The sequence below is a fragment of the Mirounga leonina genome, unplaced genomic scaffold (assembly GCF_011800145.1).
Source record: "Mirounga leonina isolate KUSES-001 unplaced genomic scaffold, KU_Mleo_1.0 Mir_418, whole genome shotgun sequence".
NCBI classification, from domain to species: domain Eukaryota; kingdom Metazoa; phylum Chordata; class Mammalia; order Carnivora; family Phocidae; genus Mirounga; species Mirounga leonina.
The window spans coordinates 6965671-6993207 of record NW_023270739.1 but is presented as its reverse complement, the minus strand read 5'-3'; the positions used below and the strand labels follow the sequence as shown (position 1 = coordinate 6993207).

At 58.3% G+C, this 27537-nt stretch overlaps 2 protein-coding genes across 5 annotated transcripts; one reads left to right on the top strand and one right to left on the bottom strand.

Annotated features, from left to right (window-relative positions):
- Nucleotides 1-226: 226 nt before the first annotated feature.
- PICK1 (protein interacting with PRKCA 1) lies at nucleotides 227-19991 on the top strand. 4 transcript variants are annotated; one of them, XM_034987535.1, is made up of 13 exons: nucleotides 227-677; nucleotides 989-1086; nucleotides 2190-2301; nucleotides 9150-9278; nucleotides 11461-11527; nucleotides 12636-12725; nucleotides 14963-15016; nucleotides 15503-15565; nucleotides 16335-16468; nucleotides 16846-16938; nucleotides 17950-18000; nucleotides 18603-18747; nucleotides 19153-19991. In XM_034987535.1, exons 2-13 carry the CDS (start codon nucleotides 1046-1048, stop codon nucleotides 19425-19427), a joined length of 1254 nt encoding a protein of 417 aa, XP_034843426.1. In that variant the 5' UTR covers nucleotides 227-677; nucleotides 989-1045; the 3' UTR covers nucleotides 19428-19991. The 4 variants fall into 4 exon arrangements, with proteins under 4 accessions (XP_034843426.1, XP_034843425.1, XP_034843424.1 ...); XM_034987534.1 differs by having other exon boundaries at nucleotides 227-743; XM_034987533.1 differs by having other exon boundaries at nucleotides 227-829.
- Nucleotides 19992-21682: 1691 nt separating this feature from the next.
- SLC16A8 (solute carrier family 16 member 8) lies at nucleotides 21683-26072 on the bottom strand. Its single transcript, XM_034987240.1, has 4 exons — nucleotides 25859-26072; nucleotides 25084-25227; nucleotides 24029-24868; nucleotides 21683-21999 (listed from the first exon to the last, which is right to left on the bottom strand). Exons 1-4 carry the CDS (start codon nucleotides 26070-26072, stop codon nucleotides 21683-21685), a joined length of 1515 nt encoding a protein of 504 aa, XP_034843131.1.
- Between the last annotated feature and the right edge of the window lie 1465 nt (nucleotides 26073-27537).

The following is a 27537-nucleotide window of genomic DNA, read 5'->3' as shown; positions in this document are numbered from 1 at the left end:
GCACATAAAGGCAAAGGAAGGTAACTTGTCCAATCTGTCGTTAATAACAAAGCCACTGAATACAAGTGTGCAAACGTTAAAAGGACGCTGCACTAGATGGCAGGAGTCTCAGGGTCAAGATCTAGATCTTACACCAACCGTGGGTGGCTCCGGACAAAACCCCTTCCCTTCTCTGGCACTTAGTTTCCTGGTCACACAACTGGGATTAGGCTCGAAGGGTCCTTCCAGCTCGGAGACCGTCATCGGAGATGCAGCACCCTAGGCCGGGGTGCAGAAAACGTGAAAGGGTTTGCATTCCGCTGAACTTCGCCGGAACCTCCGCGCCCAAGGATGCTTCCGTTGCCACGGCAACCGCCGGGCCGGCGTGGTCCCCGGAGTCCCGCGGAGGAAGCTGGGAAGAACCCTGCCCTTACCAAGATGGCGGCGGCCACAGGGCAGGGGGCGGAGTTGAACGTTGTCAGCCTGTCCAGACCTTTCCTCTGTTTCCGCTTTTTTGTGCTAACGGCGAGCTTCCGTCAATACTTGTTCCCTTTTCTGGTCCTGGGAGCACCGGGAGCCAGGGAGGAAGCGTTGTCTGCAAGGACTGGGGCAAATACTCTGGTGGTGGGGAAGGCGGGACTTCCGCGTCTCACAGGAAGTGACGCAACAATCGCGGCCGCCGACAGGTGGAACCGCAGGTGGGTTCAGGTGCCAGCCTGGCCTGGACCCGGCTGTGGGACCGACGCTTCCGGTGAGCGACAGAGGTAGTTCCCAAGGGCCTGGAGACCCGTGGGGACGGGCTCTGGGGTCTGAGCCCACCGTCCTGGCCTGGAATTCCCCCCTGTACCTAGTAAGAATCCCGTACCTTCCCGCCCCCTAACCTCGGGGACTCTCCCCGCCGTCCAGAGGGAAGGGGGAAGGTCCTGCTCTCCCGGATCGCCGGGGTGGAGGTTGCCATCTAGGCGCGTCGGGTCCCCAAACCCTACGCTCTTTTCTCTCCCTGATCCAGTTCCCCATTCCCCTGCCGAGCTGGACACTTAGCCAGCCCGCCTCAACTCTCGGAACCATGTTTGCAGACTTGGATTATGACATCGAGGAGGATAAACTGTGAGTATTTTGTTCCCTGCAAGTCCCAGGAATGCACGAGCTCCAGGGCCTCCAGATCCCCAGACTTCCCAGTTCTACAGACCCTTGCTTCTCAGAGGGGGATTAGGTCTTGTGCTGTAGCAGGAATGGACCCTGCCCTTCCAGGAGCTCACCTTCTGTAGCTGCGCTGTGGACACATTAGCAGATAATAGGTCAGGGCCACATGGGCACTAATGGAGAATGGCCTGGCTACAAGGAGAGAGCAGATGGAGCAGTGCCTCGACTAGGGTGTTCAAGGAAGGCTTCATAAAGGGGGTGGCAATTGAGCAAGTTTTCAAGGTGAATAGGAATATTGTAAACCTACCTTCCTTCCCAGTATAGGCAACTGGTGAGACAGATTTTCAAAAATTGTTAGTCTCCTTCCTAAAATCTGTCCTCCATCTGTCCACTGCCGGTGTCCTCAGCACTTAGTATGGTGCTCGCCGTCAGTAGCTTGTTAGCAAATGTTTGTTGAATGAATAAGTGAATAAAGGCAGATATCTACCACAGAACATAAATAAGTGCTGGTTTATATCAAAACTGAGAGGTAATTGACAGCATTTGAGAGATGGGTGATGGAGAGTTGAACAGGAGAAGGCTTCCTGGAGAAGGTGGCCATGATGTTCCATGTGTGCCTGAGAAGGTGACAAGGACAGAGTCTGACTCAGGTCTCAGAGGTAGGATGAAGGAGAGGGAAGGGGGACCTGTTTTCATGGAGTGCCTGCTCTGGGCTGGGTTGGTGTTAAGTGCCTTCCATGTGCTTTCACCAAGAGAATTTTCACCAAGTAGCAACCCATTTCTACCACCACTTTATGGATGAGGGAACTGAGATGCACAGAGGGGACTGACTTACCCAAGTGCTGTAGATGGTAAATGGCAGAGCTGGGATCTGATCCCACATCTGCAGGACTCCCAGGAGCTGCACATGTTCCATTGCAAGTGCTGTCTCTTTTGGCCAAATGAGAAAAGAAAAAGCTGAGCTGCACTTGGAGCCTCTCAGGGGTTTTGGAGGGCCTGTTCCCTTTGCTGTCCCCTCCAGTCATCCTTCTTCCAGGAGATTCAGCCTCGTGTGCTTCTCTTTGTAGCGGAATCCCTACTGTGCCCGGGAAGGTGACACTGCAGAAGGATGCTCAGAACCTGATCGGGATCAGCATCGGAGGAGGGGCCCAGTACTGCCCCTGCCTCTATATCGTCCAGGTATTGGGTGATGCGGAGGTGGGGGTGAGGTCCTGGAAAGGGTGAGCCATCTCCCTGCTCGGGCAGGTTCATTCTCCTCTCTGCAGAGCTGATGCCTTTTCTTCTTGAGGTCTGAACCCCTCAGAGAGGTCTTCCTGAGTGCCCCTCACTGGAGGAGCATCCTTGTTCTCTGTCATGTCAGTGTGTTCCTTCCCTTCTCAGGCCCCCTCACCCTCTGTAATCATGGGTTTGCCCATTCGTGATTCTGTACCTAGCTGCTTCCTAGTCTCTGCAGTGTGAGGACAGGATCTCAGTCTGCTTTTTCACTGCCGTCAGCACTGAGTACAATGTTGGCATAGGGTCGAATCCACAGAACTCTCAGCCGGGGGTCCTGGGGCAAGTGAAGTGTCGTGGAAAGTCTCCAAGTCTATGAAGTGATAATGGCCTGAGTTCAAATGTAAGCCTCCCTGCTCAGTGGCAAGTTACCTACCCTCTTTGGGCCTCAGCTTCCTCCCCTGGAAAGTGAGGATGTAAAATGTTTGGTCACCGTGAGGATTTAACAGAATGCCCCAAGCAATGCCTGGCATTTAATAAACACGAAGTGGAAGATGTTGTTATTTTTCTGACAGTTGTTCACTTCCCCAGATGGTACTGAACAATTCTGTGGTTCTTGTAGAAGCTGCCCTGGTGACTTCCGGTCAGCTGTGACCCTGAGCCATGGGGACAATTTTCTTTACCTTGCGGCTGGTCGGAATCACTGGTTTTTCTGTAGGCTCGGAAGGAAGCTCGCCACCTCAGACATAAATGTGACCCGGCTTCTACCCTGTTCCAACTTGCTCAGCTCAGTAGCTGTTGGTGGCAGATGGGAAGCTGCTGTCTCTCTGAGGTTCTTGCAAAAGAGTCGCTTCTGGGCCTTGAAGACAGAGATTCCTGGGATGTGGCCTGGCCTGCTCCGGGCGCTGCCTTCATGAGCAGTTTGGCCTCCTCTGGCCCAGGAGGTGGTGGGGAGGCCTCGGCCAGGCCTGCCCCCCCTTGCGTTGTGCCAATGTGGCCCCTGCCACCTCCCCCTCCTCACCCACAGGGGACCAGATTTGCTTAGAACAAACTGCGATTATAAAATAATAGAAATCAGTCAAATAATAGCACCCACTGTTGCACCCCTTCTTTTTTTTTTTTTTTTTAAGATTTTATTTATTTATTTGAGACAGAATGAGAGAGACAGAGAGCACATGAGAGGGGGGAGGGTCAGAGGGAGAAGCAGGCTCCCTGCCGAGCAGGCAGCCCCATGCGGGACTCGATCCAGGGACTCCAGGATCATGACCTGAGCCGAAGGCAGTCGCTTAACCAACTGAGCCACCCAGGTGCCCTCTTTTTTTTTTTTTTAAAGATTTATTTATTTATTATAGAGAGAGAGGGAGAGCCGGGGGAGGGGCAGGGAGAGGGAGAGAGAGAATCTTAAGCAGACTCCCCACTGAGTGCAGAGCCTGACGTGGGGCTTGATCTTATGACCCTGAGATCATGACCTGAGCTGAAACCAAGAGTTGGACGCTTAGCCTACTGAGCCACCCAGGCGCCCCTCTTCTACCCCTTCTTACCACCCTCCCCTTCTCCATCCACCCTCCTCCACTCCCCCTCCCCCAACCCCATCCCAGCAGCAATGCTACTTTCTACCCTTACAGCTGTTTCTTCAGGTGTGAGCCTCCATTTTTCCTCACTTAGATACTTACCCTGTTATTTCTTGATCTGTCACTTGTAAATATCTGTCAAGTTTTCCCAGTCCAGTAGATGGGAATGTTAGCTGTCTTCCAGAGCCACGCTGCTTTCTCTCACCCCATCCTCCTAGCATGGTGGTTGTGCAGTTTGGGCTAATCCGCTGTCTGAGAGTCTGCCACAGGCCAGGCTGTGTTGTGGGCACGAGGGATAAGGAAGTGAGGGGAACAGGAGCCCGTCCTCCCGAGCTGCTGTTGTAGGAGGATGGTAACATGCTGGTCTGCATCCAGAGCTTCACGATCATCCGTGGTCATGCTTTTTTAAAAAATTACTTTATTGTGGTGAAATTCACTTAACATATAGTTAGTAGTTTTCAAGTTCAGTGGCATTCGGTGCATTTGCTAAATTCAACTATCACCTCTCTCTAATTTCGGAACGTTTTCATCCCCCCAGAAGAACAGCCTGTGCCCTTTAACTATTCACTCGTCACCCCCCTCCCCTCCCCTGGCCACCACTCCTCTGACTCTGCGACTCATGTCCGTGCTGGTTATGTCAGATTGGTTGGTGATCTGGTTATTAGATAGATTGTTTTTTGGATATTTTAATATAAAAAGAATCTAACATGTCACCTTTGGTGTCTGGCTTCTTTCACTTAGCATAATGTTTCTGAATTTCATTCAAGTGATGGCATATTTCAGTAATTCATTCTTTTTATGGCTGACAAATATTCCATTTGTGTTCATCCATTCATTTGATGGACATTCGGGTTGTTTGCACCTTTTGGCTGCTGTGACCAATGCAGCTGTGAGCACGCACGCGCACTTCCTGGGCGGACACGTGCATTCGTGTTCAGGGAGTGTGTACCTGGGAACGGGAGCGGGATGGCTGGCTCACTCGGTGCTTCTGTGGTTTACTTTTTGAGGAACCTCTGTCTCTTTTCTTAACTCAATCTTTTCTTTTTTTAATGTCGTTTCTTGGGGTTCTTCCATTTGCATTCTCCTTGTACATTCAGTACAAGGCAGCCTCAGGCAGCCATTTGCCACCATCTTTCTGTTGCCCCCCACGCTGTAGTCTGTCCTCACTCAGCCTCCCCTTCCCTCTCTGTGGGACTCCCCCACTTCCGGGAGCCCTCTTTCTTTCCTTCTATTTTTTTTAAAGTTTTTATTTGGGTTCCAGGTAGTTAACATCAGGGTAATATTAGTGTCAGGTATACAACACAGTGATTCAGCACCCCCACACATCACCCGGTGCTCATCACAAGTGCCCGCCTTAAGCCCCAGCACCTCGTTCCCCATCCTCCACCCATCTCCCCTCTGGTGACCAGCAGTTTGTCTTCTGTATTTTATTTGTTTTTTAAGATTATTTATTTGAGAGAGAGAGAGCGCGTGCGCAGGGGCCAGTGACAGGGAGAGGGAGAGACAGAATTTCAAGCAGACTCCCTGCTGAGGGCAGAGCCCGACACGGGGCTCAGTCTCACAACCCTGAGATTATGACCTGAGCCGAAATCAAGAGTTAGACACTTAACCGACTGAGCCACCCAGGCGCCCCTGTTGTCTGTAGTTAAAAGTCTGTTTCTTGCTTTGTCGCTCTTTTTTTCCCTTTGCTCATTCGTTTTGTGTCTTAAATTCCATATATGAGTGAAATCATGTGGTCTTTGTCTTTGTGTGACAGACTTATTTTGCTCACGTTATACTCTTTAGATCCATCCATGTCTTTGCAAACGGCAAGATTTCATTCTTTTTTATGGTTGAATAATATTCCATTAAATATACATACACCGCATCTTTATTCATTCATCAATTGATGGACACTTGAGCTGCTTCCATATCTTTGCTATTGCAAATAATAGTGCTATAAACATAGAGGTGCACGTCTCCCATTGAATTAGCATTTTTGTATTCTTTGTATTCTGAATACCCAGCAGTGCGGTCGCTGGATTGTAGGGTAGTTCTATATTTAACTTTTTGAGGGACCTCCATACTGTTTTCCAGAACAGCTGCACCAATTAGCATTCCCACCAACAGTGCAAAAAGGTTCCTTTTTCTCCAAGTCCTCGACAACACTTGTGGTTTCTTGTGTTGTTGATTTTAGCCATTCTGACAGGTATGAGGTGATATTTCAGTGTAGTTTTGACTTGCGTTTCCCCGATGCTGAGTGATGTTGAGCACCTTTTCGTGTATTTGTTGGCCCTCTGGATGTCTTCTTTGGAGAAATGTCTATTCATGTCTTCTGCCCATTTTTTAATTGGATTATTTGGTTTTTGAGTGTTGAGTTTGATAAATTCTTTATAGATCTTGGATACTAGCCCTTTATCGGATATGTCATTTGCAAATATCTTCACCCATTCCGTAGGTTGCCTTTCAGTTTTGTTGACTGTTTACTTCACTGTGCAGGCCGGGAGCCCTCTTTCTCTGCTGACTTCCTCATCGAGGTGGAGTGCATCGTCTTGTAGCTTTCTGGGAGAGGCTGCATGGGAGGTACATTTTTTGAGAGCGTGTGTCTCTGAAAGTGCCATTATCCTGTCTTTGTTGTTATTCTCATATTCCTTCCAGTTGGCACTTGGGCAGATCAAATTCAAGAATGTCAAAAAAAAAAAAAAGAATGCCAAGTTTGAAAATAATTTTCACCTAGAAATTCGTTGGCGTCCTTTCATTATCTTTTGCCATTCGCATTGTTGTGTCTGATGGTGCTCTTCTTACTTGTGACCCTTTATCTGTAATGTGTTTTATCCTTGGTCTCTCAAGACTCTTGGGAATTTCCTTGTGTCCCTGGCATTCTGAAGGGTCATGACGATTGCTCTTGGCTCGGGTCTTTGTCTGTCTGTTGTGTTGGAGCCTCAGAGGGCACATCCCTCGGGGAACCTCATGTCTTTCTCCACCCTGGAAGTTTCTAGTATTAGCTCTTTGATGGGATCTTGCTCTCTGGTTTCTGTTCCCTCTTGTGGGACTCCTGTTGGCTAGTGCTGGGCTTCCCGAAGTGATCTTCTAATATTTTTCTTTCTCTTTTTTTCTGATTGTCCATGTCTTTTTCACTTTCCTTGGCTTGGTTGCGTAGCTTCTTCGGACATTGTAAATTTCTGTTATAATTTGCATTTCTGAGATCTCTCGTATTTTTTTTTTTTTTTAAGATTTGATTTGTTTATTTGAGAGAGAGTGAGCACGAGTGAGCATGAGTGGGAGGAGGGGCAGAGGGAGAGAGAGAAGCAGACTCCCTGCAGAGCAAGGAGCCCAACACGGAGTTTGATCCCAGGACCCCGGGATCATGACCTGAGCCAAAGTCAGATACTTAATGGACTGAGCCACCCAGGCGCCCCCACCCTATTTTTGAATCGATCCTTTTACATCATCCTGTTCTTTTTCTAATCATCTTGAAGATGTTAATTATGGTTTTCTTTTTGTTTTTGTACCGGCTCTACTTTGTTTCTGCTTCCTGTGGTTCCTTTTTTCTGTTTTTAAGTGTTTTTCCTATGGGACACTTTTCTTGAGTGCCCTGTAATTTTCGCCTGTGTTTACATGATGAGTGAGCCATCACAGTCATGTGCTATGGTGTTTGAGGATCTGTGTGCAGACCATGTCTGGGGGGGCTTCCCTGGGGGGCGGTCAGGCATCAGGCGAGCTCGGGGGGGGGGGGATCTGCCAGTGTCTGTACGTAGATGGGCCTTTCATGTGGAGCCATTCAGGGCAGTGGCCTCCAGTTTCTGTGGGGAAGGGCTGTAAGCCTGGCTACTGGCATTCTGGGCCCCCACTGGGGCTATGGGGCTTTAGGGCTCGCTGAACCCAAATCTCTCCGGTCCAGTGCCTCTCTCCTGCCTGCCTCGGTCCCTGGGCCTGAGTCAGGAGCTTCTCTGGGGAAAACCACCTCCATCTTCCACCTTCCATGGGCCGCTGTGTGGATGGGGACGGAACCAGGAGTTGAGTCCTTTCCCTACTTTCTATACCTTGTCTTCCACCCACCTGTGGCTGTTGCCAGAGATCTGCTTCCTGACCCACTGACAATTTCCAGCGAAGATTAGATCTCTCTTTCTAAAGCCCCTCCATAGGCCCTTGGGTTCCCATTGTCCATCTTCCAAGAACAGGTAGACCCTCTCATTGTCTTCTTTACCATTTAAAAAAAATATATTGGGGCGCCTGGGTGGCTCAGTCAGTTGAGCATCCAACTCTTGATTTCGGCTCAGATTGTGATCTCAGGGTCCTGGGATGGAGCCCTGCATCAGGGCTGAGCATGGAGTCTGCTTGTGATTCTCTCCTTCTCCCTCTGCCCCTCCCCCTGCTCATGCTCTCTCTCTCTCTCTGAAATAAATAAGTCTTTAAAAAATAATAATTGTATTTTTAGTGTGATTCTGGAAGTTAATGGAAAGAAACTCTCATCTCAGGTTTTTCCTTTCTTCCTTATAATGTTACATATGTGAAACATTATCAGGTGTTCTTTATACATGCTTTGTGTAGAAAATTTAGCAACTGAAGACAAAGTAGGGGCGCCTGGGTGGCTCAGTCATTAAGCGTCTGCCTTCGGCTCAGGTCATGATCCCAGGGTCCTGGGCTCGAGCCCAGCATCGGGCTCCCTGCTCGGCGGGAAGCCTGCTTCTCCCACTCCCCCTGCTTGTGTTCCCTCTCTCGTGGTGTCTCTGTCAAATAAATAAATTTAAAAAAAAAATCTTAAAAAAAAAAGAGACAAAGTAGAGGGAAGACAGTAGCAGATGACCACTGCTAAGAATTCTGTGTCTGTCTCAGTGGCTGTTGGCTGGCTACGATGTTTTGTGTTCTTGTCCACCCCTGCACATGCGTTCGCGGTCTCCCCCCGCCCCTGCCCTGAGCAGCACTCATGCATCTGTGTTTGGACAGGCCCACCCAGCCTCACGCCACAATGAGTATAGACCCCATTGAAGGGGCCACCCTGGAAGGGAGACTCACATGCGCGGTGGAGTCCTTGCTCTTTGGGGACTGAGATGAGGCGCGGGGACTGAGATGAGGCGCAGGAACTGACCAGAGGGGCTTTGGGGCTTCGAGTCAGCCCAGAGCAGCCTTGTGGGGAAAATCTGTTAAAGAACTGAGTTTGGAGGAGCACACGCTCAGTTGGGTGTGTGAGGGCTGGGCCGAGCCGGGCCTTGGTCAGGGTGCAGGGCGTGACTGTCTCCACCCCGCCCTCCCTTGCACCCCCAGGTGTTTGACAACACCCCAGCGGCCCTGGATGGCACCGTGGCAGCTGGTGACGAGATCACCGGTGTCAATGGCCGGTCGATCAAAGGCAAAACTAAGGTGGAGGTGGCAAAGATGATTCAGGAGGTGAAGGTAAGGCTGCTGTGGGTGGGGGGTGGTGGGGGGACACAGGCAGCCGAGCCACTTCGATGATGCCCAGCCTGCCAGAGGCCCCGGCAGGCCTGGAAGGGGATGGGCCCTCTCTCCGCTGCCCCCTCGGTACACCAGGGTCTGGGCCACACTCCAGCCTCCCTCAGTGTCTCCCACATCTGGTCAGTAAATACCACTCATGCTTCAGGACTTGTCATGCCTTGGCGGGAGAGTGGGCACCTTCCCGTCCCCTGCCCTTCAGCTCCCAGGGTTGCTGTTGGACTGGGAACCGTGCCTCAGGGCGAGCCAGTGTGTCCCCACTCAGGGCTGGAGCTGAAGCTAGAAGTCCAAGGTGAACCTGCTGGGGTCAGTAGACACCCAGTAAATGTCAGTTGGGCCATGCTGGGCCTGGGAGGGGTTCGAGTGCCCCCCCCTCCCCGCTTCCTCATTCCTATAGGAGCTTTCCATCCACTGGGTCCTCCTGGTCCTCCTGGGCTCACAGACCCCCAGGGAAACTTCTGGGCTCTGGGGCAGCTCTCAGTCCTGCCCCAGGTCTTTTATTCTGCAGACCACAATCACACACGGCTGGTCCCCTGCTCCCCACGCCCCACCCCAGCTGCTACGGGCCAAGGCCTCGCCCCACAAGTCCCCTCCCCCACCAATGGCTGGCAGCATCCTGACCACTCATGGAAGCAAGCGTGTAGCCCTTTGGCCATTTCTTAGAGATTTTGTTGCTAGTGACTTGGGAAACCAAAACAGCAAACCAAACCAATGCAAAGCCATTGGATGATTTCAAAGTCTTAGAGTCAAGGGTCCCAACTGTAAATTGAGCTTGGCCAAGTGTTCTGACTCCCTCACCCCTATCCTTCCAGACCTTTCCTCACCCCTGTCCCTCCTCTGTGCCTTAGGGACCTGGCACCGATGTCCCTGCCAGTCCCTCTTGCCTTAGCCCGGGGCCAGGTGCCTCTCCACCTTCTCCCATTTAACTCCTGTTCCGCCCCACGCGGCCTGGGTGTTCCCGACCCGGCGCAGCCTGTCAGGCAGAGGAGCTCTCGTGGGAAGCAGGTGGACGGTGTTTCATCCTGGTACAGACTGGGGGGTGGGGCGTGCCCCCTGTGGCCGCTTCCTGAGCCCTCACAGCTGTGCTCATCCACAGCCCCTCCGTCCTCTGAGGTCTGTCTCACGCCAGCCCCCCATGTTGCGCACGAGGACGAGAGGTCTTCACATGTGTGCACAGCCGTGACACTAATGGAGGGGTCTCCCGGCGCCCGTGTTTGGCTGCGGGCAGGGACTACGGTCCCCATTTATTGGCGTGCAGAGGGAGGAAGGGATTTGCTTTAGTCGCACGGCTGGACCAGCACCCAGGTCTGAGTCCCACTGCCCTCAGCTGCCGCCTGTCACGGTCCCCACAGCGCAATCTGCCGCAGCCTGGGAGAGCCTTTGCCTCTGCCCCGGACGGCATCAGGTCATTTTGGTTTCCCTGCAGGGCTCATTTTGGAAATCCTGTTTTGTATTTGAATGGGTTCTGTCCCAAGTTCAAGGGTCTTAGGATTGCAGGGATGAGAGTGACTGTGGTGGCCTCCCGTGGTTAGGGAAGGCTCCTCAGGAGAAGCCAGCGCTTCTCTTCCAGTTGTAGAAAGTGATTTGCATCGGCCTCCCTGCTGGCTTGTGCCCTGAGGGCTGGGGGCTGCCCCACACCTGCTCCTTGGCATCCTGGCACCAGGCACAGAGAATGTGCGCAGACGTGTTAGTTGGGTGAACGCAGGGGCTGTCGAGCCTGGGGCGATTTAGAGCACAGCAGATACTCCCCGTAGGGCAAACGGCGTGGCGAGGGCTTGGAGCGGGGCATGGTGTGGGGTAGGGCGGGGCACCTGGTTTCCTGGAGCACAAGACCCCCAAGACCACCAGGCTGTGAGCTCTGATGGCAGGGACCGTGTCTGTCCATGTCCCTGCTGGTTCCCCAGGGCCCGGCACATAGTGGGACAAGGAGGGACCTGGGAACAAACCAGTTACAAGGCAGAGCCCGGTCACAGCCCTTGGCCCAGCATGGCAGAATTCATGGTTGGTCTGGGTCCTTCCCAGGCCTCAGGATTCCCTCGTGACCACATATTTCGGGGCAGACAGGCTTCCCCAGGGAAGGGGCTTGGGACCCAGGAGACTCCTTCTCAACTCTCCTCTTTTCCAGGGAGAGGTGACTATCCATTACAACAAGCTGCAGGCGGACCCCAAGCAGGGCATGTCCCTGGACATTGGTAAGCTGGGCCAGAGCAGTGGCACCCAGTGGCCCCATAGGCCCTGGCCCCTGTTCTGCGTTTTTATGACGGTGTGTCAAGAGTTATGTGGCTTTTGACCAAGTCAAGGGCCTGGGAGGACCCGGGGTGCTCTCCTGCAGCTGCTCCCAAGAAATCTGTCCCTGATTTTGCTCTGCCCCATGTTGCAGTCCTCTCCCAGGGCCACCTCCTCTGGGACCGCGCTGCCCTAGGGTTGTCCCTTATAGGCCAGCCCCTCACCCCTCCAAAAGGGAGGGCGGCCTGCAGTGAGGTGTGGTGCCTCATGCCCACCCGCACGCCCCTATGTGGCCCTGGCCGCCTCTTCTGCCCGCCTGCTCCCAGGAAGGCTCGAGGTCTGAGCTGGACATCAGGCCTTGGATAGAGGGTCACGGGCCACCTCTTACTCTCACAGCATTCCGTGGGACAGGTTTCCTCCTGCTAGGGGGGCTGGGCTTTGGTTCTGTAAAAGCTTTAGGCTCCAGAGCTGGACATTGCAGCTTTGAGGTCCTCTGGACCAGCCCCCTCATTCCACATCAAGGCCTGAGGCCCAGAGAGGGCTGTGTCCCCTGGTGATGCACACCCAGATCTTTGGCTCTGGAGCCAGCACGCTTTTCTTCCACCCTAGGGCCACAGCCACGTCCTGGTTTTTAGGGAGAGAGGCTAAGATCAAGTGTGTCCTCGATGGAGGTGCTCCGTAGAAACCCCTTGGGTCCCACCCTGGTCCCCTTTCAGGGACTTCGTATACGTCATACAGTAACTGAGTCTGGGGTCTGAGGTCACTTGCACTGATGGCACCTCGGCTCCCAGATGTGAAGGGAGAAGAGGCTCTCCCTGGTTTGCCTGTTGACACTTTACACATTCGCCTCCTTCCAGCTCCCAGCACCGCCTTCACAGAAAGCGAGTAGGGCAGAGGGCCCAGCGCGGCCCCACTGGGGCTCTCCCCACCTCACAGTCACCTCTGCACCAGAGCTCAGTGCAGCCCCCTCAGCCCCTGCTGTCACTGGCCATGAGGAGATGAGCTGGGGCAGGGATGGCCTGACGGCCCAGCTGTACACTCCCCTCACTGAGTCCCTTTCTTCCCTGGTCCCAGTGTTGAAGAAAGTAAAGCATCGGCTGGTAGAGAACATGAGTTCGGGGACCGCAGACGCCCTGGGCCTGAGCCGGGCCATCCTGTGCAATGGTGAGTCCTCTCCTCCTGACTGGGGTCTCAAGCCCAGGCTTCCAGATTGAGGGGCACCACGGCCGCCCGTGGAACTGACGTGGGCCCTGCCGCCCGTGGGGCCAATGGTCCCCATCTGCGTCCCCAGAGGCCTCACTGCCTCCCACAGAGCGTCCGCAGCAGTCAGCCGAGGCATCCTGCGGCTAACGGCCCCCATGCCCGGGCCAGGGTTCCAAGCCCAGGTCACAGATGAGACAGATGCCCAGCGCGGCGGTGCCTCCTCCCAGCTCCCCGCGCCCTTGCCTTTGCCACCGTCCCCAGCCACTGTCACAGAGCCCGCGGCAGCCACCACGTGCCCTCAAGTGCAGCCCCCGCTCCCGCACTGCCCCCCCCGCACCCCTGCCTTTCTCCAGGAGGTGGCGCTGTTGCCCTTGCTGCCAAGGTTCCAGGCCAGGACCGGAGGTGGGGGGGTGGGGGAAGCACGGACACGCACGTTCACACCCACACATGTGTGTGGCCTGTAAAACACTTGGTCCTGCTCCCACCGTCCGCAGCCCGAGCTTATAAATAGCAGTTCTGCTGTGCATGTGTGGGGGCTAGATTTAACTGCCTATATATACTGTCGGCTCAGCTGGGCACACTGGGCAGCATTGGCTGGGACGTGGGGGTGGGGTCTGAGCTCGTTCCAAGTGGTGTACAAAAGTGGTGGCTGCTATTTTCAGCTTCTTGGTGTCTATAAATCCCTGTTACTGTAGTTACCATGCGTTGAGATGGAATTAGAACTGGTGGTTGTGTTTTTCCCCCCAAACCTTGCAATTTCCCCAGCCTTAAATAGGGTTTCTAAAATGGAAGCTGTCATGATGTCCCATGACCCAGCTAAAAACAACAGCCCGGCGCTTACGTGGTTCCTTTCCTGCCAGCCTGGCCAGGGGCCAGGGCTCTGGGGAGCCAGCGCCTGGGGGCCAGCCGGGGGCCAAGCTTCTAAAGACCCCTGCGATGCTTCCTCCCCCCGCCCCCCCAGAGCCCACATGGCCGCCTGACACCCAGCCACCTTGCCCAGACTCGGCTTCCACTCTCCTCCCCACCTCCCGCTCAGAAAACCCCGCCCGGGGCGGAAGGGGGTGTCAGAGGGCACCCCGGCTTGAATAGTGCCCAGCTGTGTGCCTTCAGGCAAGTTGTCCCTCAGCTTATATAGTCCCTGCCCCAGAGGCTCATTCAGAGGAAGGACCGAGCTGTGTGCAAGGAGCCTTGAGCGCTGGGTCCAGGCTCACAGCAGCCAAGCTCAGTGCAGCCAGGCCCTGCCCTGAGGGGCCGCCACATGAGGAAGCCACGGCACCGACCCTGCCCTGTGGTGGCCGCTGGTGCTCCTGGTGGGGCGGTGGGAGGGCCCTCATCCCCCTCACTGCTGGAGGGCCCTCCCTCCCTGATCCGAAATGCCGGCCCGGCAGTCCACTTGCTCCCGTTTTGAGCCCTTGAGGGGAGGCAGCTGCCCCCACCTCTCCCTTGACAGGCCTGTGGTCACCCCAGTCATTGCCTGGCCACCGTCTCCTCTGTTGGGCCATGAGCCTCGAGAGCATGACGTGGGGCTCATTCACCAAGGTCATTCTATGGGCCTGACTGGGCCCGGCAAACAGAAGGTGCTTGAGAAAGCTCTGTGATGCAAATGAGGATGATCGCCCAGGGCCCAGGCCGGGTCCAGCTTGAGCTCTGCCTCAGGGCCCTTCCGGACTCGGTCTTCCCTCCCCGAGCGGTTCTCCCTCCTGAGCTGTCACATTTGCTTGTCACACCTGCACTGAGGCTGTCACAGCGACTCATCTCTCCGGCTTATCTCTGACTGCCTTCCCCCTTGGCTGTCACCAGGGTTTGTGCTAGAAGTACACGGGCCTTGCCTGCTAGGACTGGGCCCGCCTTTGGCTGGCCTTCCGGAACCACCCACAGGTGGGGCCTCGGGGACGACCCAGCCGTTTTTCACCGGTGACTTTGGCAGTACCGAAATGATCACCACCTTCCTGTTCCGCTGATGTGCCGCCTGCTGGGTGGGGACTTACCTCAGGAGTGGCCCGAGGGCCGCCTGTCCCCAGCTTGCCTGTGGTTTGGGGGGTCCCGGGCTGCTACAGAGCACTCCCGAGTGCAGCCGAGGAGCCAGCTCCCCTTTCCTGGGGCCCGTCCGCTGCCAGTCCTTGCTCTCTTCCGGGCCGCCCCTGGCGCTCTCCTCACCCTGGGCTCGTCGAGACTCACTGCCCCCCTCACCCCCACAGACGGGCTTGTGAAGAGGCTGGAGGAACTGGAGCGGACGGCCGAGCTGTACAGAGGTGAGCAGGCGTGCCCGGCATGGGCCGCTGGGGCGGGTCGTCCTGGCCCTGCTCTGACATGGTGGCGGCAGGTGCAGGAATGCCGGCCTGTGAAATCCTAGGACTACGGCCATCAGGGGTTCTTAAGAAAAAAGCCTCTTAAGACATACTTTTTCTGATTATGAAGCTAATACGTATCCATAAAAATTCCAGTAATAGCACACGGGAATGCGGTGGGAGTCTCTCCGAACCCAGCTAGTTCCCAGAGAGCCGGCCCGTAGGAGGCCTTGTTCACCGTCTGCCCGGCGGAGCCCTGGCTCTTCTATCTGAAGGGGACCCCTCTTGGGGGGTGCTGGGCCTGGGGCTGAGCCCTAGTGGGGCTGTGGGAAAAGCCAGTGAGCTCAGGAAGAGTGAGGGCCTTAGGGTGGGGTTGGAGGCCGTGTCCTGGGGGGCTATTGTGGTCCCACCATGTGTCCCCATCCCCCTTCGGTTGGGTCTCTCCCACAGGAATGACAGAACACACCAAGAACCTCCTCCGGGCCTTTTATGAGCTGTCACAGACACACCGGGGTAAGGGCGCCCCCAGACATGCTGTGTGACCCTGGGAAGGCCCTCGCTCCCCTCTGAGCTCAGTGCTCCCTCATACGGTGAAGGTGTGGCCGAACCCTTCCCTGGGGCCTTCCTCACAGCCACACCCAGGCAGATGCCACAGCATCTGATGTCAGGCCAGGTTCGGGCTGAGCCTTGTCTAGATGCCAGGAGGTAGCAATAATGGGGGCCAGTAGGGAGCATCTGGACCAGCTGGTCTTCCGTGGGGCCCAGTCCCTCGTCTGGGCCCTGCCCCATCTTACGTCTACGGCCGCTTACAGTGTATAGAGCCTTCCTTATGTGTGCTCTCATTTCCTACAAGTCTGCTTAGCTGGGCAGGGCAGCTACAGTTATCCCCATTTTACAGTTTGGAAAATGAAGCCCAGGCAGAGGAAATGGTCACCCAGTCCCTTTGGGCAGAGGTGGCCTTACACCCCGGCATCCAGATTCCCAGAGCAGTGATCTGCCGTCAGGCAACACTGGCCTCTCCAGTCTTGACTGAGCCTTCTTCCCACATGGTCTGGTCACTCTGGGGAATGAGGGCTACTCTCTTGGGTGTAGACCCAGCTCCCTTGGGGGTACAGACCCAACTCTCTGCAGGTGTAGATCCACCTCCCTTGGGACATAAACTTCATTCAGACCTTGGCCTTCAGCCTGCCACGCCCCCTGCCCTGCTTCTCCCCAACAAATCCCTGGCTTCCCCAGGAAGGGGTCAGGTAGGGACAGCCTTCAGGGCAGACTTGTTCTGCAGCCTTTGGGGACGTGTTCTCCGTCATCGGGGTGCGGGAGCCCCAGCCAGCCGCGAGCGAGGCTTTCGTGAAGTTTGCCGACGCCCACCGCAGCATCGAGAAGTTCGGCATCCGGCTGCTGAAAACCATCAAGCCGGTAGGTCGTGTTGGGCGTGTGTGTGTCAGCATGTGAGGGTAGAGAGGGGACAGTGTGGCATGCAGAAGGGTCCCGGACTGGAGTCAGAACACGTGGGTGTAGGTTCTGGCTTGGTCACCTACACGACTGATTGTGGGTTGGTCACTCTGCCTCCCTGGCCTCACTTGGCATTGACCTCCAGGCTGGTTTCTGGCCCTGGCTACACCTGAGTTACGGTTTGCCCTGGGCCCGGCCCTATCTTCTCACCCTTGAGTGGACAGACTTGTCTGAGGGTGCCCTTTGGCTCTGACACCTGGGTCCACTAGAAGGATTGCTGGATCATTGCCGTTCTTTGTCATGCTGACCAGCCTAACCCCTGCCCCCTCCTTCCCTTCCAGATGCTGACAGACCTGAACACGTACCTCAACAAAGCCATCCCAGACACTCGCCTCACCATCAAGAAGTACCTGGATGTGAAGTTCGAGTACCTGGTAATTGGTCTCCAGCCCCTGGGGAGGGATGAGTCTGGCATGCAGGGGAAAGAACCCACCCAGAGATTTTCCCCTCAGTTGGCCACAGGATGGCAAGCAGGATGGGCCTAGAACCTCTGTCATGTCTAAGGATGTGGGACCAGGGACCTGGGAGGTACTGGGGAATTGGGCAACAGCCTAGACCCTGCCCCGACTGCACCGAGGAGCCTCTGAGAGCCTGGGATAGGCAGAGCCTTTACTCTGGACCCCTCTGACCCTTTGGGATTTTTTGGTCACTTTTACAATGGGTCAGTGGTTATAAAGTGGGTGCCAAGGGACATTATTGAGTTGTGGGGTTTTTTTAAGGTGATTGATTGATTGATTGAAAGAGCATTGTGAGTGGGAAGAGGGGCAGAGGGAGAGAATCTCAAGCAGACTCTGTGCTGAGTGTGGAGCCTGATGCGGGGTTCGATCTCACGACCCTGAGATCACGACCTGAGCTGAAATCAAGAGTTGGACACCCAACTGACTGAGCCACCCAGGCACCCCTGGACATTTTATGTTGAAATAAAAATTCTGATGGTCAAAAGAGTTGAGGGGAAGATGCTCCACCAAGCAAGCCAAGGCTCCTTTGCAGCAGGACTTCTCAGAGCCTTTGACAGGCTTGTGTGCAACATGAATCTTCTAGGGTCTTCCTATGCTCTTTTGACCATGGAATCCCTTTTAACCCAGAACCTCTCTTAGGACTTGAATTTGGCAAATGCTGGGCTGTTTCTCAGGCCCTTGCCACCCTCCCAGATGAGTGCCCTCTCCTTTGTACTGCCACCTCACCCTGGGCCTCCCCAAGCAAGGGCCAGTCCAAGTGAGATGCCAGCCTGTCCTAGTTGAGGGTACACAGGGCCCAGGAGGCCTGGCATGGCTGCCCCCAGGTAGGGCTTTGGGGTCCTGTGGGGCATGGAAGGAAGTAGGCATCAGGGTGGGCATCCAGGAGGCAGAGCCCCTCTGACATCGTGGCCTCGCTGTCCCACACAGTCCTACTGCCTGAAGGTGAAGGAGATGGATGACGAGGAGTACAGCTGCATTGTGAGTTTTCAGGGGTGATTGGGGGGTGGCCCTGGTGCTGGAAAGTCTGGGGGTGCACACAGCTTCCCGCGCTTGTCTCACAGAGGCCCAAGAATGTCCTGGGGCTGCCAGGGGCAGCGGGTAGCTCAGGCCAACCTGGGAGAGGCCTGGGGGTCTGGCTGGGCTCTTGTTTCTGGAGGTGTGGGGCTGTCCATCCCCACCCAGGCCCCTGTGGGCCTCCGAGTGCCGGCCGACTTGCTGCGGGGCCGCTCCCCCAGGCTTTGCGAGGCTCTTATGGGGAGAAGCTGACTTCCCTCACTCCTAAGAGGCCATTTTTAATCCTCTACGTTTTTAACATTTTTGATGGCAGGATCCACCTTAGCAGTAAATGTTCATTATTTAACGTGCAAGGGTGTGGTCTTTTGTTTTCTTCACAAAGAGTAAGTGCTTCTGGCGTCCCAGAAGTGAGGGACCGTGGGAGCTTTGGAAAGTGCCGTGTGCTGCAGGGGTGTGAGCTGGGAGCTGGGCTCTGCAGCCTTCCCGCCGTCGTCTGTCCCAGAGCAGGCTCCCCCTCCCCCACTCCCCACCCTGCCGGGGTCCTGATGTGCTCCCCCCCGCCCCAGGCCCTGGGGGAGCCCCTGTACCGTGTGAGCACTGGCAACTACGAGTATCGCCTGATCCTGCGCTGTCGCCAGGAGGCCCGCGCCCGTTTCTCCCAGATGCGCAAAGACGTGCTGGAGAAGATTGAGTTGCTGGACCAGAAGCACGGTGAGGGGAGTAGGTGGGCACTGGGGGCCAGAGAGCCCTGCCCAACCCCAGCCCTGTGCCGTGCTTGCGCTTGGGGGGTGGGTACCATCTCCCCATTTCAGAGCTGGGGAAACGGTGGCCCGGAAAGGTAAGGTACCTCCGTGAGGTCACATGGTCCCGCCGTGCAGAGCTTTGAGTCGGACCCAAGATGGAAAGTCGTGGCAGGAGCGGCCCCCTTCCTGGGCCCCCCTTCCTGGCTTGGGGTGGGACTGGCCCGTGCCCTGGGGGTGCAGTGGGGTCCACAGTCTCCCCACCGTGCCCGGGAGCTGGGAGATCTGCGTCTGTGCCGGGGCAGGAGGCGGGCCCGGGCTGGCTGGGGGGGGGGTCTTCTCCACTGGTGCCTGTCTGCCCGCCCTCCCACCCCAGTCCAGGACATCGTGTTCCAGTTGCAGCGCTTCGTGTCCACCATGTCCAAGTACTACAACGACTGCTACGCGGTGCTGCGGGACGCCGACGTCTTCCCCATCGAAGTGGACCTGGCCCACACCACGCTGGCCTACGGCCTCGGCCAGGACGAGTTCACCGACGGCGAGGAAGAGGAGGAGGAAGACGACGAGGACACGGCAGCCAGGGAGCCGTCCAGGGATGCGCGAGGGGCTGCTGGGCCCCTGGACAAGGGTGGGAGCTGGTGTGACTCCTGAGTGCTCCCTGCCATGGGGTGCGGATGGGGGGGTGAGCGGAGGGACAGAGGGTGGAAGCCGGGGTGGGGCCGCTGCACCACAGGGTGGTGCATAAAGGCCTGCTGGCTTGGGGCGCTGCCTCCCCGCTCTTCTGTCCTGGCTCAGCGAACCGGGCTCCTGCCCAGGAAAGTCCCCGGGCCTGCGGCCTGACCTGGACACTGGCCCCCCTCCTCCTTTCCCCCCCCACCTCCCCAGCCAGATGGAGAGCTTGGCCCCTGGAACTGCCTTAGGGAGGAGAGAGGGGGCGCAGAGAGGAGGGGTTGGAGGTGGCCCAAGTCCAGGACCCGCTCCCCACGGGCACCAGCACTGGCCCCATCTGGAGCCTGCCAGCGTGGGGGGCTGCGGGCGCACAGCCGAGGCTGGGGCCAGTGGCCGTGTACCCCCTCACCTTGCCCCAGGCCGGCCCAGCCCCTCCCACACTCACACCTCCGCGGCCTTTATTTATTCATTTCCCCCAGCTCAGCCGAGTCCCTGGGGAAGGGCCGGGCGCTGGGCCTGTACCAAATAAACACAGACCCAGACTGAGCCGGGCTCTCTTTGCGGTGGCCTCAGACCCTCCTCCTCCCCTTGACGCCCCTTCTGCTGCCTCCCTGGTCCCGAGGGAGGGCGGGCAACAAGATGTATCGACATTCCCTTCATACTCTCACTCGTCTTCCTCGCAGCAGCTCTGTGAACTGGCACTCCTGTCCCCGCGTACGGACGGGAGACAGGCTAGAGAAGTGTCCTGCTCAGGGCCACCCAGTGTCCAGGGACACAGAGGGATCTGGACTTGAATCTGGCAGGTCCCAGAGCCAAGGCTTGCTGCTTTGTGGGGCCTCTGACCTCCTCCCTCACCTTTGCTCCGCCTGGGCTTCTGGCCATAGCTCTGCCGCCGTTGGGAAGGGCAGGGCAGACGCTGGGTCGGGAGGCCCCAAGGCCCCACATGGGGGAGAGAACGTCGGGGATACCCCCAGCACTCTCGGCGCACCTAGAAGGCCAGCGGGCGCCGCCACCCTAGTACTCTGCATCTTTGCAAAGTGGTGGAAATCGGCTGACTGTGTCTCCTGTCAGCACAGATCACACCTGTGGTCCCTGTGTAATGAACGGTGGCCCTTTTCACCCCAAAAGTGTCCCTGTTTGAACAGTGAGTTATACGCTCATCCTGAGAAGGGGAGGAGGCAAGAGGCTGTGAGAGAACAGCCAGCGTGAAGGCCAAGAGCACAGACCGCAACCCACTGCTGGATTCCAGCCACCGCCTCTGTGACCCTGGGCTACTCCCTGACCTCTCTGTGCCCCAGTTTCCCTGTCTGTGCTTGTGGCCAGTAGTGGTCCTTAACCTCCTTGGGCGCTTATGAGCATCTGATGAGTTAACACTTATAAAGGGCCTAACAGCACCTGGCACAGAGTCCCTGCTCTGAGTGTTTAATAAATGTAGTCACTGCCCTAGTGACTCAGGCATGCAGATCTTTGTGTTAGCTGGGCATTTTCGAGGGCTCCCACGCCTTCGTAGGACCCACCTGGAAAATGAGACCAACGGTGGGGTGGGGGAGGCACGGGTGGGACAGCTCAATAGCAGGGCTCTGCGGTGGGAAGGCTCCTTCCGACTCAGGCCTGGTTTCCACACTCATGATTTGGAGGGAGGGAAGCAAAGAAAGTGCCAGGTGTCAGATTTGTGGGAAGAGAATAAATACACGGAGCGAATAGATCCCAGAGGCTTTCCAGCCAGGGTGAGACCTGGGTTCTGTTGCACTTGGATCCAAGTGCAAGAGGTCAAAAGTCAAAGTGCAAGAGAGACCCCTAGTGCCTCCAAGTCAGAACACCTCCCTCTCCATGCCCCCTCTTCCCCGTCTCTGCCACTTCTTCCCCCAACACCTTCCGGGTCCAAGGGCCCTGGGGAGAGCCTCTCGGACTCCCTCCCACCTCCCCCGACCCCCAGCCACCAGGGCTGGGAAGGCACAGGAACGGGACCTCTGTCTTTATGAACTGAGCTTTATGAACTTCAGTTTCGCACAGGCCAAGCCCTGTCCACGCACAGCAGCGTCCCCAAGCCAGGCCAGGGCCTGGCCACGGCCCGCCGGGCAGATGAGGGAGGGATCTCCCCACACACACTCGGACCCCAGGGGGGACCACTGCAAAGCAGCCTCCAGCGTGCCGGGCCCTCTTGGGACAGCCGGGGCTCTGAGAGGGTAAACCCCATTCCCAAAGTCACCAGCCACCTCGCCTGGTGCTCCCGGGGGCTATACAGACTTGGGGTCCCGCCCTGGTTCTGCCTCCACCTCTGGTGCCGCGGCCCCGGGGATCGGCACCTCCCGGGCTTGGAGGCCGCCAGGCTCCTCAGCCCCGGTGGGCAGGGCCTCAGAGTCGCCTGGGGCCTCAGCGTCCTCGCTGTCGCTGGCCGCGCCCTCGGCGCCTTGGCCGGGCCGGGTGTGCTGAGGGCGGCGGCCACGCAGGCAACACTTGGTGGCGATGGCCATGAAGACCCCGGCCAGGGCCACCTCAGAGCCGGCCAGGTAGAAGATGATCTCGTAGTTCTTCAGGGCGTCCACCAGGCGGCCTGCGGCGGAGGGAGGGGGGAGGTGAGGGCCTGCGGGGAAGCCCACCTTCACCCTTCCCCACAACCTCACATGCAGGGTAGTGCCCCCTCCACTTGGTGGGGTTCACATTTGCGTGACACAGACACATGCCCCAGTCTTTATTCCCGTTTTCCAGAGGCAAAACCCCACACACGTTCTGCCATCTGAGACCTTAAAAATGTCACCACCTCCTTGGACCTCAGTTTCTTCAGTGATAAGGGGCCTTTGGTGAGGCAGCGCTTTACGGGTTACAAGGCACCCGTCCACGCCCAGGCTGAAACCCCACCCGCGCCCTGTGACTTGCCCAGCTAGCGAGTCCGGGGAGGGGGCACTGGGCTCAGCCTCACCCTCCTGGGGGCCCCTAACTCTTGCTCTTTCCACCTAACCCCCCTGGTCTTCAGGGGCCTGGCTCAACTTTCTCTCCCTCTCCGTCCCAGCCTCCTCCTGCCCCTGCCAGGAGCCCCGGTACCCCTAGGCTGAGCTTCCACTACCACGGGCTGGGGGCAGGACTTGTGGGTCACAATCCCTGTTGCCCCCTCTGTATTTTCCAAGTGTCCTCTCCAGGCACGTATTACTTTCATACTCAGGAAAATCTTTTAATTTTAATTGCAAATATTTGCCCCCCAAGTGTGGTTCCTCTGCGGGCTCCATCCCCCCCCCCCGGCATTTTTGTCACTCACCACCCCAGGCTGTGACCCCTTGGTCTACAGCTCTGTGGCTTTGGGGAGGCTTCCCGGTGTCCCCCAAGCTGGCTGCTTGCCTGAGCCCCTCTGAGCACTGCTCCCAAACTTGCCTTCCTGGTCCCTGCCCAGCCAACCAGTCCTGTCCCTGCCCCTCCTACACTCAGCCCTGCAGTGTTCACCTCCTTACCCCCTATTAGACCCACCCCCCAGGTCACATGAGAAAATGGAAGATGGATCCCTGAGCTTCTGGGGGGCTGGTTTTGTGGCTTTTGATGGTGAGCTTGGGGGGCCGCTCTCCCACTGAGGTGAGTTGACAAGGCCTGATGACACTCGACTAGCCCAGCCCTGGAAGGAGGGGCAGTTCACCCTATCTCAGGGGCAGCCTGGGCCCCAGCAGAGGTGGCCTCCCCTCATTGCTCATCCCACAGCCTGAGCACAGACAGGCTCTCCGTGCTGTTTCAGAGACAATCCGCCAACCCAGGAGGACCCTAATGTCCCCTCTTTCCAAGCTCAGTTCCTGCCTCACCTGTATAGGAACCCTGTCCCCCTAATGTGCCCCACACTGTCCTTTGTCCTGCCCTGCGAGGCTGCCTGCATGCCGGCCCCTGCAGGGACCCTTCCCTGGCCTCTCATCATGGTGACTTCCTAAGGCCAAAGACTGTAGAGTGCCCAGTGGCGGCGCGCCCAGTGGAAGGCCCAGACCCTGTCCCTGCACGGTAGCTTCACCAAGCGAGGGCAGGACCTGGCCACGGCCTGCTGGACAGATGAGGGAGGGAGCTCCCCTCCTGGGCCCCAGGGTGACCGCTCATGAGCACTCCCACTCTGCTCCCGGCCTCACAGCTGGTTCCTCAAAGACACTGTCCCTATCCTGGTCACCCTTTGGAGGCTGGGGACACTAAAGCCCTCAGCTGCAGTGTTCCAAAGGTAGGGGCATTAAGCCCTGGGCAGGGCTCTGCTCTCCCTCTGGGACCGCACTGTACTAGGCCCCTGTGCCTCAGTTCACCCACCTGCAAAAGGAGAATAAGCATCTGTACTTCCCAAGGACTCTGTGCCAATGTTTGAGATGACCCAATGGGTCCTCTGTGGTCAGTGTTGGGTTCCTCCTGGCACCTTTCCCGGCCCTTCCGCCCCCAACCAGAGCTAGTAGTACCGGGCTTGGAGGAGGGGCTAATTAGCCACGGGAAGGGGGTGCCCACCCCACCAGGCTGTCCCGGCCAATGGGTCCCTTCCCCTCATCCCTGGAAGCTCCATCTGGGGCAGGGAGGGCGCTTCCCTCGGTCTAGGGAACTAGCCCCGCGCCCCCTCCTCCCGGGAGGGGGAGGCGCACCGGCAGAGGGCGGTCCGATGAGCACAGCCACGGCCTCGACGAGCAACACCAGGCCCAGCGCGCTGGGGAAGCGGTGCGAACCCACGGCTGCCATGAGCACCTCGAACTGCAGCGCACCCACCATGCCATACGAGAGGCCGAAGGCGACGCAGAAGGCGACAAGGGCGCCGTAGGAGCGCGCGCGCGCGCTGCTCAGATCCGTGAGCCCGTTGGCCATCAGGGCCAGGCTGAAGAGGTAGGCGACATGGGGTCGCAGGCGCGCCAGGCCCGCCAGAGCGCCGCACGCCGGCCGCGCCACGATGTCTACGAAGCCCACGATGGACAGCAGGAAGGCGGCGTCGGCGTCCGGCACGCCCGCGTCCTTGGCGTAGTTCACCAGCAGGATGGCGGGCACGAAGAGCCCGAGCGCCATCAGGAACTTGGTGACGGCGTACACCCCGAAGGCGCGGTCCGCGCACACGGCCACGTCCAGCAGGCGCCGGCGGGCGCGGCCGCCAGGGGGCGCCTCGCGCAGACGCAGCCCCGCGCCCTCCGCCTCCGCCTCCGCCTCCGCCTCCCCGGGAGCGCCGTCCGCGCTGTCCCCGCGAGGTCGCGGGCCGGGCCCCGGCGGCGGGCGCATGACGGCGCCGCACGCGCAGCAGTGCAGCAGGAGGCCGCCGAGCAGCAGGAAGCCGCCGCGCCAGCCGAAGTGCTCGAGCAGCTGCTGGCCGAGCGGCGACAGCGCCGACAGGAACACGGGGCTGCCCGCCGCCGCCAGCCCGTTGGCCAGGGGCCGCCGCCGCTCGAAGTACAGCCCCAGCATGATGAGCGACGGCTGGAAGTTGAGGGCCAGGCCCAGGCCTGCGGGCGAGGCGGCGCTGTGCCGGGCTCCCCGAGGGCGCCCCCACCCCCAGCCCCCAGCGGGAGGGAGGGGCCAGGCCCCGACGGGGCGGGCCGACCACCTCTCGAGGGGAAACTGAGGACAGGAGGCCTCGCAGCGAGGACCCCCGCCCCCGCCCCCCACCCGCACGGCCAGCCCCATCCGCGCAGGGGAGGCGAGTCGTGGCCGCCCTCACCTGTGAGCACCCCGGCCGTCAGGTACAGCTCCAGGAGGCGCGTGGCGAAGGATGCCAGGACCATGCCCGCCGAGGCCAACAGCCCACCCACCAGCATCACCGGGCGACAGCCAAAGCGGGTCACGAGGATGCTGGAGACAGGACCTGTGTGTGGGCAGGGCACGGTCACCGCTCGGGCTGGACTAATCTCTCTCCCGTGGACACTCCAGGCGTGGCACCTGCCAGCCCCCAGAAGATGGCTCGAGGGGATAAGGGCACCCTCGGTTCAGAGAGGGCAGTGTCTGCCCAAGGTCACAGAGCTTGGCTAGGACAGACCAAGGAGGCAGCGCCCTGCGGGGGGACGCAAGGAAGGGACCTGTCTTGGTCCAGAGGCCCCATCCCCAACCCTCCTGAGAACAGGGAACCCAAAGCAGAAGAGGCAGACGCCCCTCGCTTTTTATCTGCACAGCTGACATCGTCCCTTGGGCTGCTCAGGCTCTTTCCACCCCTTACTCCCAACCCCCTGGGCGGCCCCCCAGGTGGTTAGGGCGCCCGGGAGCGGGGGATTTTATTTAGCCCCGTTTCCCCACCTGTACCAGAAGCGGGTGTGGGTCTTTGGCAGGAATGGAGGGGCCCTGCCGGCTGGCCAAACCGGCCCGGACAGCCACGGGGCTGTGGGCTCCACCTCGCGCCACTGCCCCCTTCCTGCCCCCTCCTCCCCTGTCTCTGGGGAAGAAAGTGGTTTCCGTGCTCTCCCCGAGGGGCCTGGGGGAGGGACCCGCGAGGGGGCGCTGACCGGTGCCGTAGAGCATGGCGAGCATGATGGAGGACACCCAGGCCGTGTCGCTGTAGCCCGCGCCGAAGTCGCGCATGAGCGCGCGGAAGAAGACGCTCACGGCCTTGGGGAAGCCGTACGCGAAACCGGTGACCACGAAGCAGGCACCCAGCACGGCCCAGCCCCAGCCTCCGTCTGGGGGCCCCGCGCCCCGCCGGGGGCCGCCGGCGCCCATCGCTGCTGCCTCTGCTGGAGGAAGGGGACAAGAGGGAGTAGCGACGGTCTGCAGCCCCGACAAGAAAGGGGGATGGACACCCAGCGTGGGAAAACTGAGGCACGGGGCTACCCACGGGAGCCCTGCTCTGGGAACGAGCCCGGAGGGGAAGCCGAGGCAGAGCCGCACGCCAAATCTCCCCTCCTGCAGGGGGCCTGTGAAAGATGAGGGGAGGGTAAAAGTTCCCACCTGAGTCCGGACTTCAGGAAGACGCCCTCCGGGGGACACTCCTTGCTCAGGGACCTAGTGTGGCCGGAGAGGGGGTGCTGGTGAGTGGGAGAGCCGGGCGGGCCAGTGCGTGCCCCGTGTGCGTGGGAGCCGCCGGGGTTCCCAGTGGGCTCCTGTGGGGTCTCGCGCAGGAAAGAGCGCGGGGTGTGGGGCAGAGACGGGCAGCCAGGCGCCTGCTGCAGAATGGGTGGCTTTATTCTGCTCCTGGGCCTTGGCCGTATGTTCCTCGTTTTTTTCAATGATCAGAAATGACTATTGCTATCAGAACATTGGGGGAAAATCAAACAACCCAAGACATGCCGTGATAACATTAGCTTTGGTGGGGGAGCCAAGGGAGCTGAGCTCCAGTTCATCCCAGCTTAGCCATGGATTTGCTGTGAGTTGGGCAGGTCCCCTTCCCTCGCTGAGCCTCAGTTTTGCCACCTGTAAGATCAGTGATTGATTACCCAGGGCCAACCAGGGGTCTTGGTGGGGGTTGGTCAGCTCTCTGCTTCCACCGGGACCTTTAAGGGGGCACTAAAGAGACCTTCTGCTCTCCAGACCCCTAGCAGCCCCCCAAACCCTCCACAAGCAGAAAACAGCTCTGAAGTCTCTCACACTCCAGGAGCTCCAGCTGGGGGTTCACACAGCAGCCTCCTTTGCCCCCCAAAACAGAGAGGCGGTGGGCCTCACAGGCAGGGTGGGCCAGCCCACAGCTGGGGCAGGAGCCCCCTTCCCTCCCGCTGCCCCCCGCACCTGGGTCTTCCTCCTGGCACTGGGCGATGCCGGGCCCCCCGGGTGGGGATCTGGGACCCCGACCCTCTCTCACCAGCACCAGGTTCTGGCTTTTACTGCCTGTTGTCCCCTCACCATGGCTGAAGCCCCCTGAAGACCAAGACAAGGAAGGGGGTGGTCCTGGCAGCTCTCGCCCCACACTCACCTGAGCTGTTCGGTGGGTTTGGATGTCCAGCCTCACATCTCCTGAGGCCTCCCAGGAGGGGCTGCCTCTCTGGGTCCCCCTGGGAAGCCGGGCCTTATGGCGGCACGCAGCTGAAGACCCCCAGGCTTGCCTGCAGATCAGCTGCTGGCCTGACTCACCCACGGCTCACTCCCTCAGGCCTCGGGCTTAGAGTGTCCCCCACCCCCAGCCCTCTAAGAGGCTTTTGCTTGGAAAGGGAGAAGGGACAGGGCATTGACCGCAGCGCGGGGCCATGCTGGA

Bases quoted from the DNA above. Each gene is read 5' to 3' on its own strand.
- SLC16A8 (XM_034987240.1), bottom strand. From the start codon at position 26,072: ATGGGCGCCGGCGGCCCCCGGCGGGGCGCGGGGCCCCCAGACGGAGGC. The intron at 25,228-25,858 runs GTCAGCGCCCCC...GCCCACACACAG, and splicing joins CGCCATGCTCTACGGCACCG to GTCCTGTCTCCAGCATCCTC. The intron at 24,869-25,083 runs GTGAGGGCGGCC...CCTCGCCCGCAG, and splicing joins GACGGCCGGGGTGCTCACAG to GCCTGGGCCTGGCCCTCAAC.
- PICK1 (XM_034987535.1), top strand. From the start codon at position 1,046: ATGTTTGCAGACTTGGATTATGACATCGAGGAGGATAAACT. The intron at 12,726-14,962 runs GTGAGTCCTCTC...TCACCCCCACAG, and splicing joins CCGGGCCATCCTGTGCAATG to ACGGGCTTGTGAAGAGGCTG. The intron at 18,748-19,152 runs GTGAGGGGAGTA...CTCCCACCCCAG, and splicing joins GTTGCTGGACCAGAAGCACG to TCCAGGACATCGTGTTCCAG.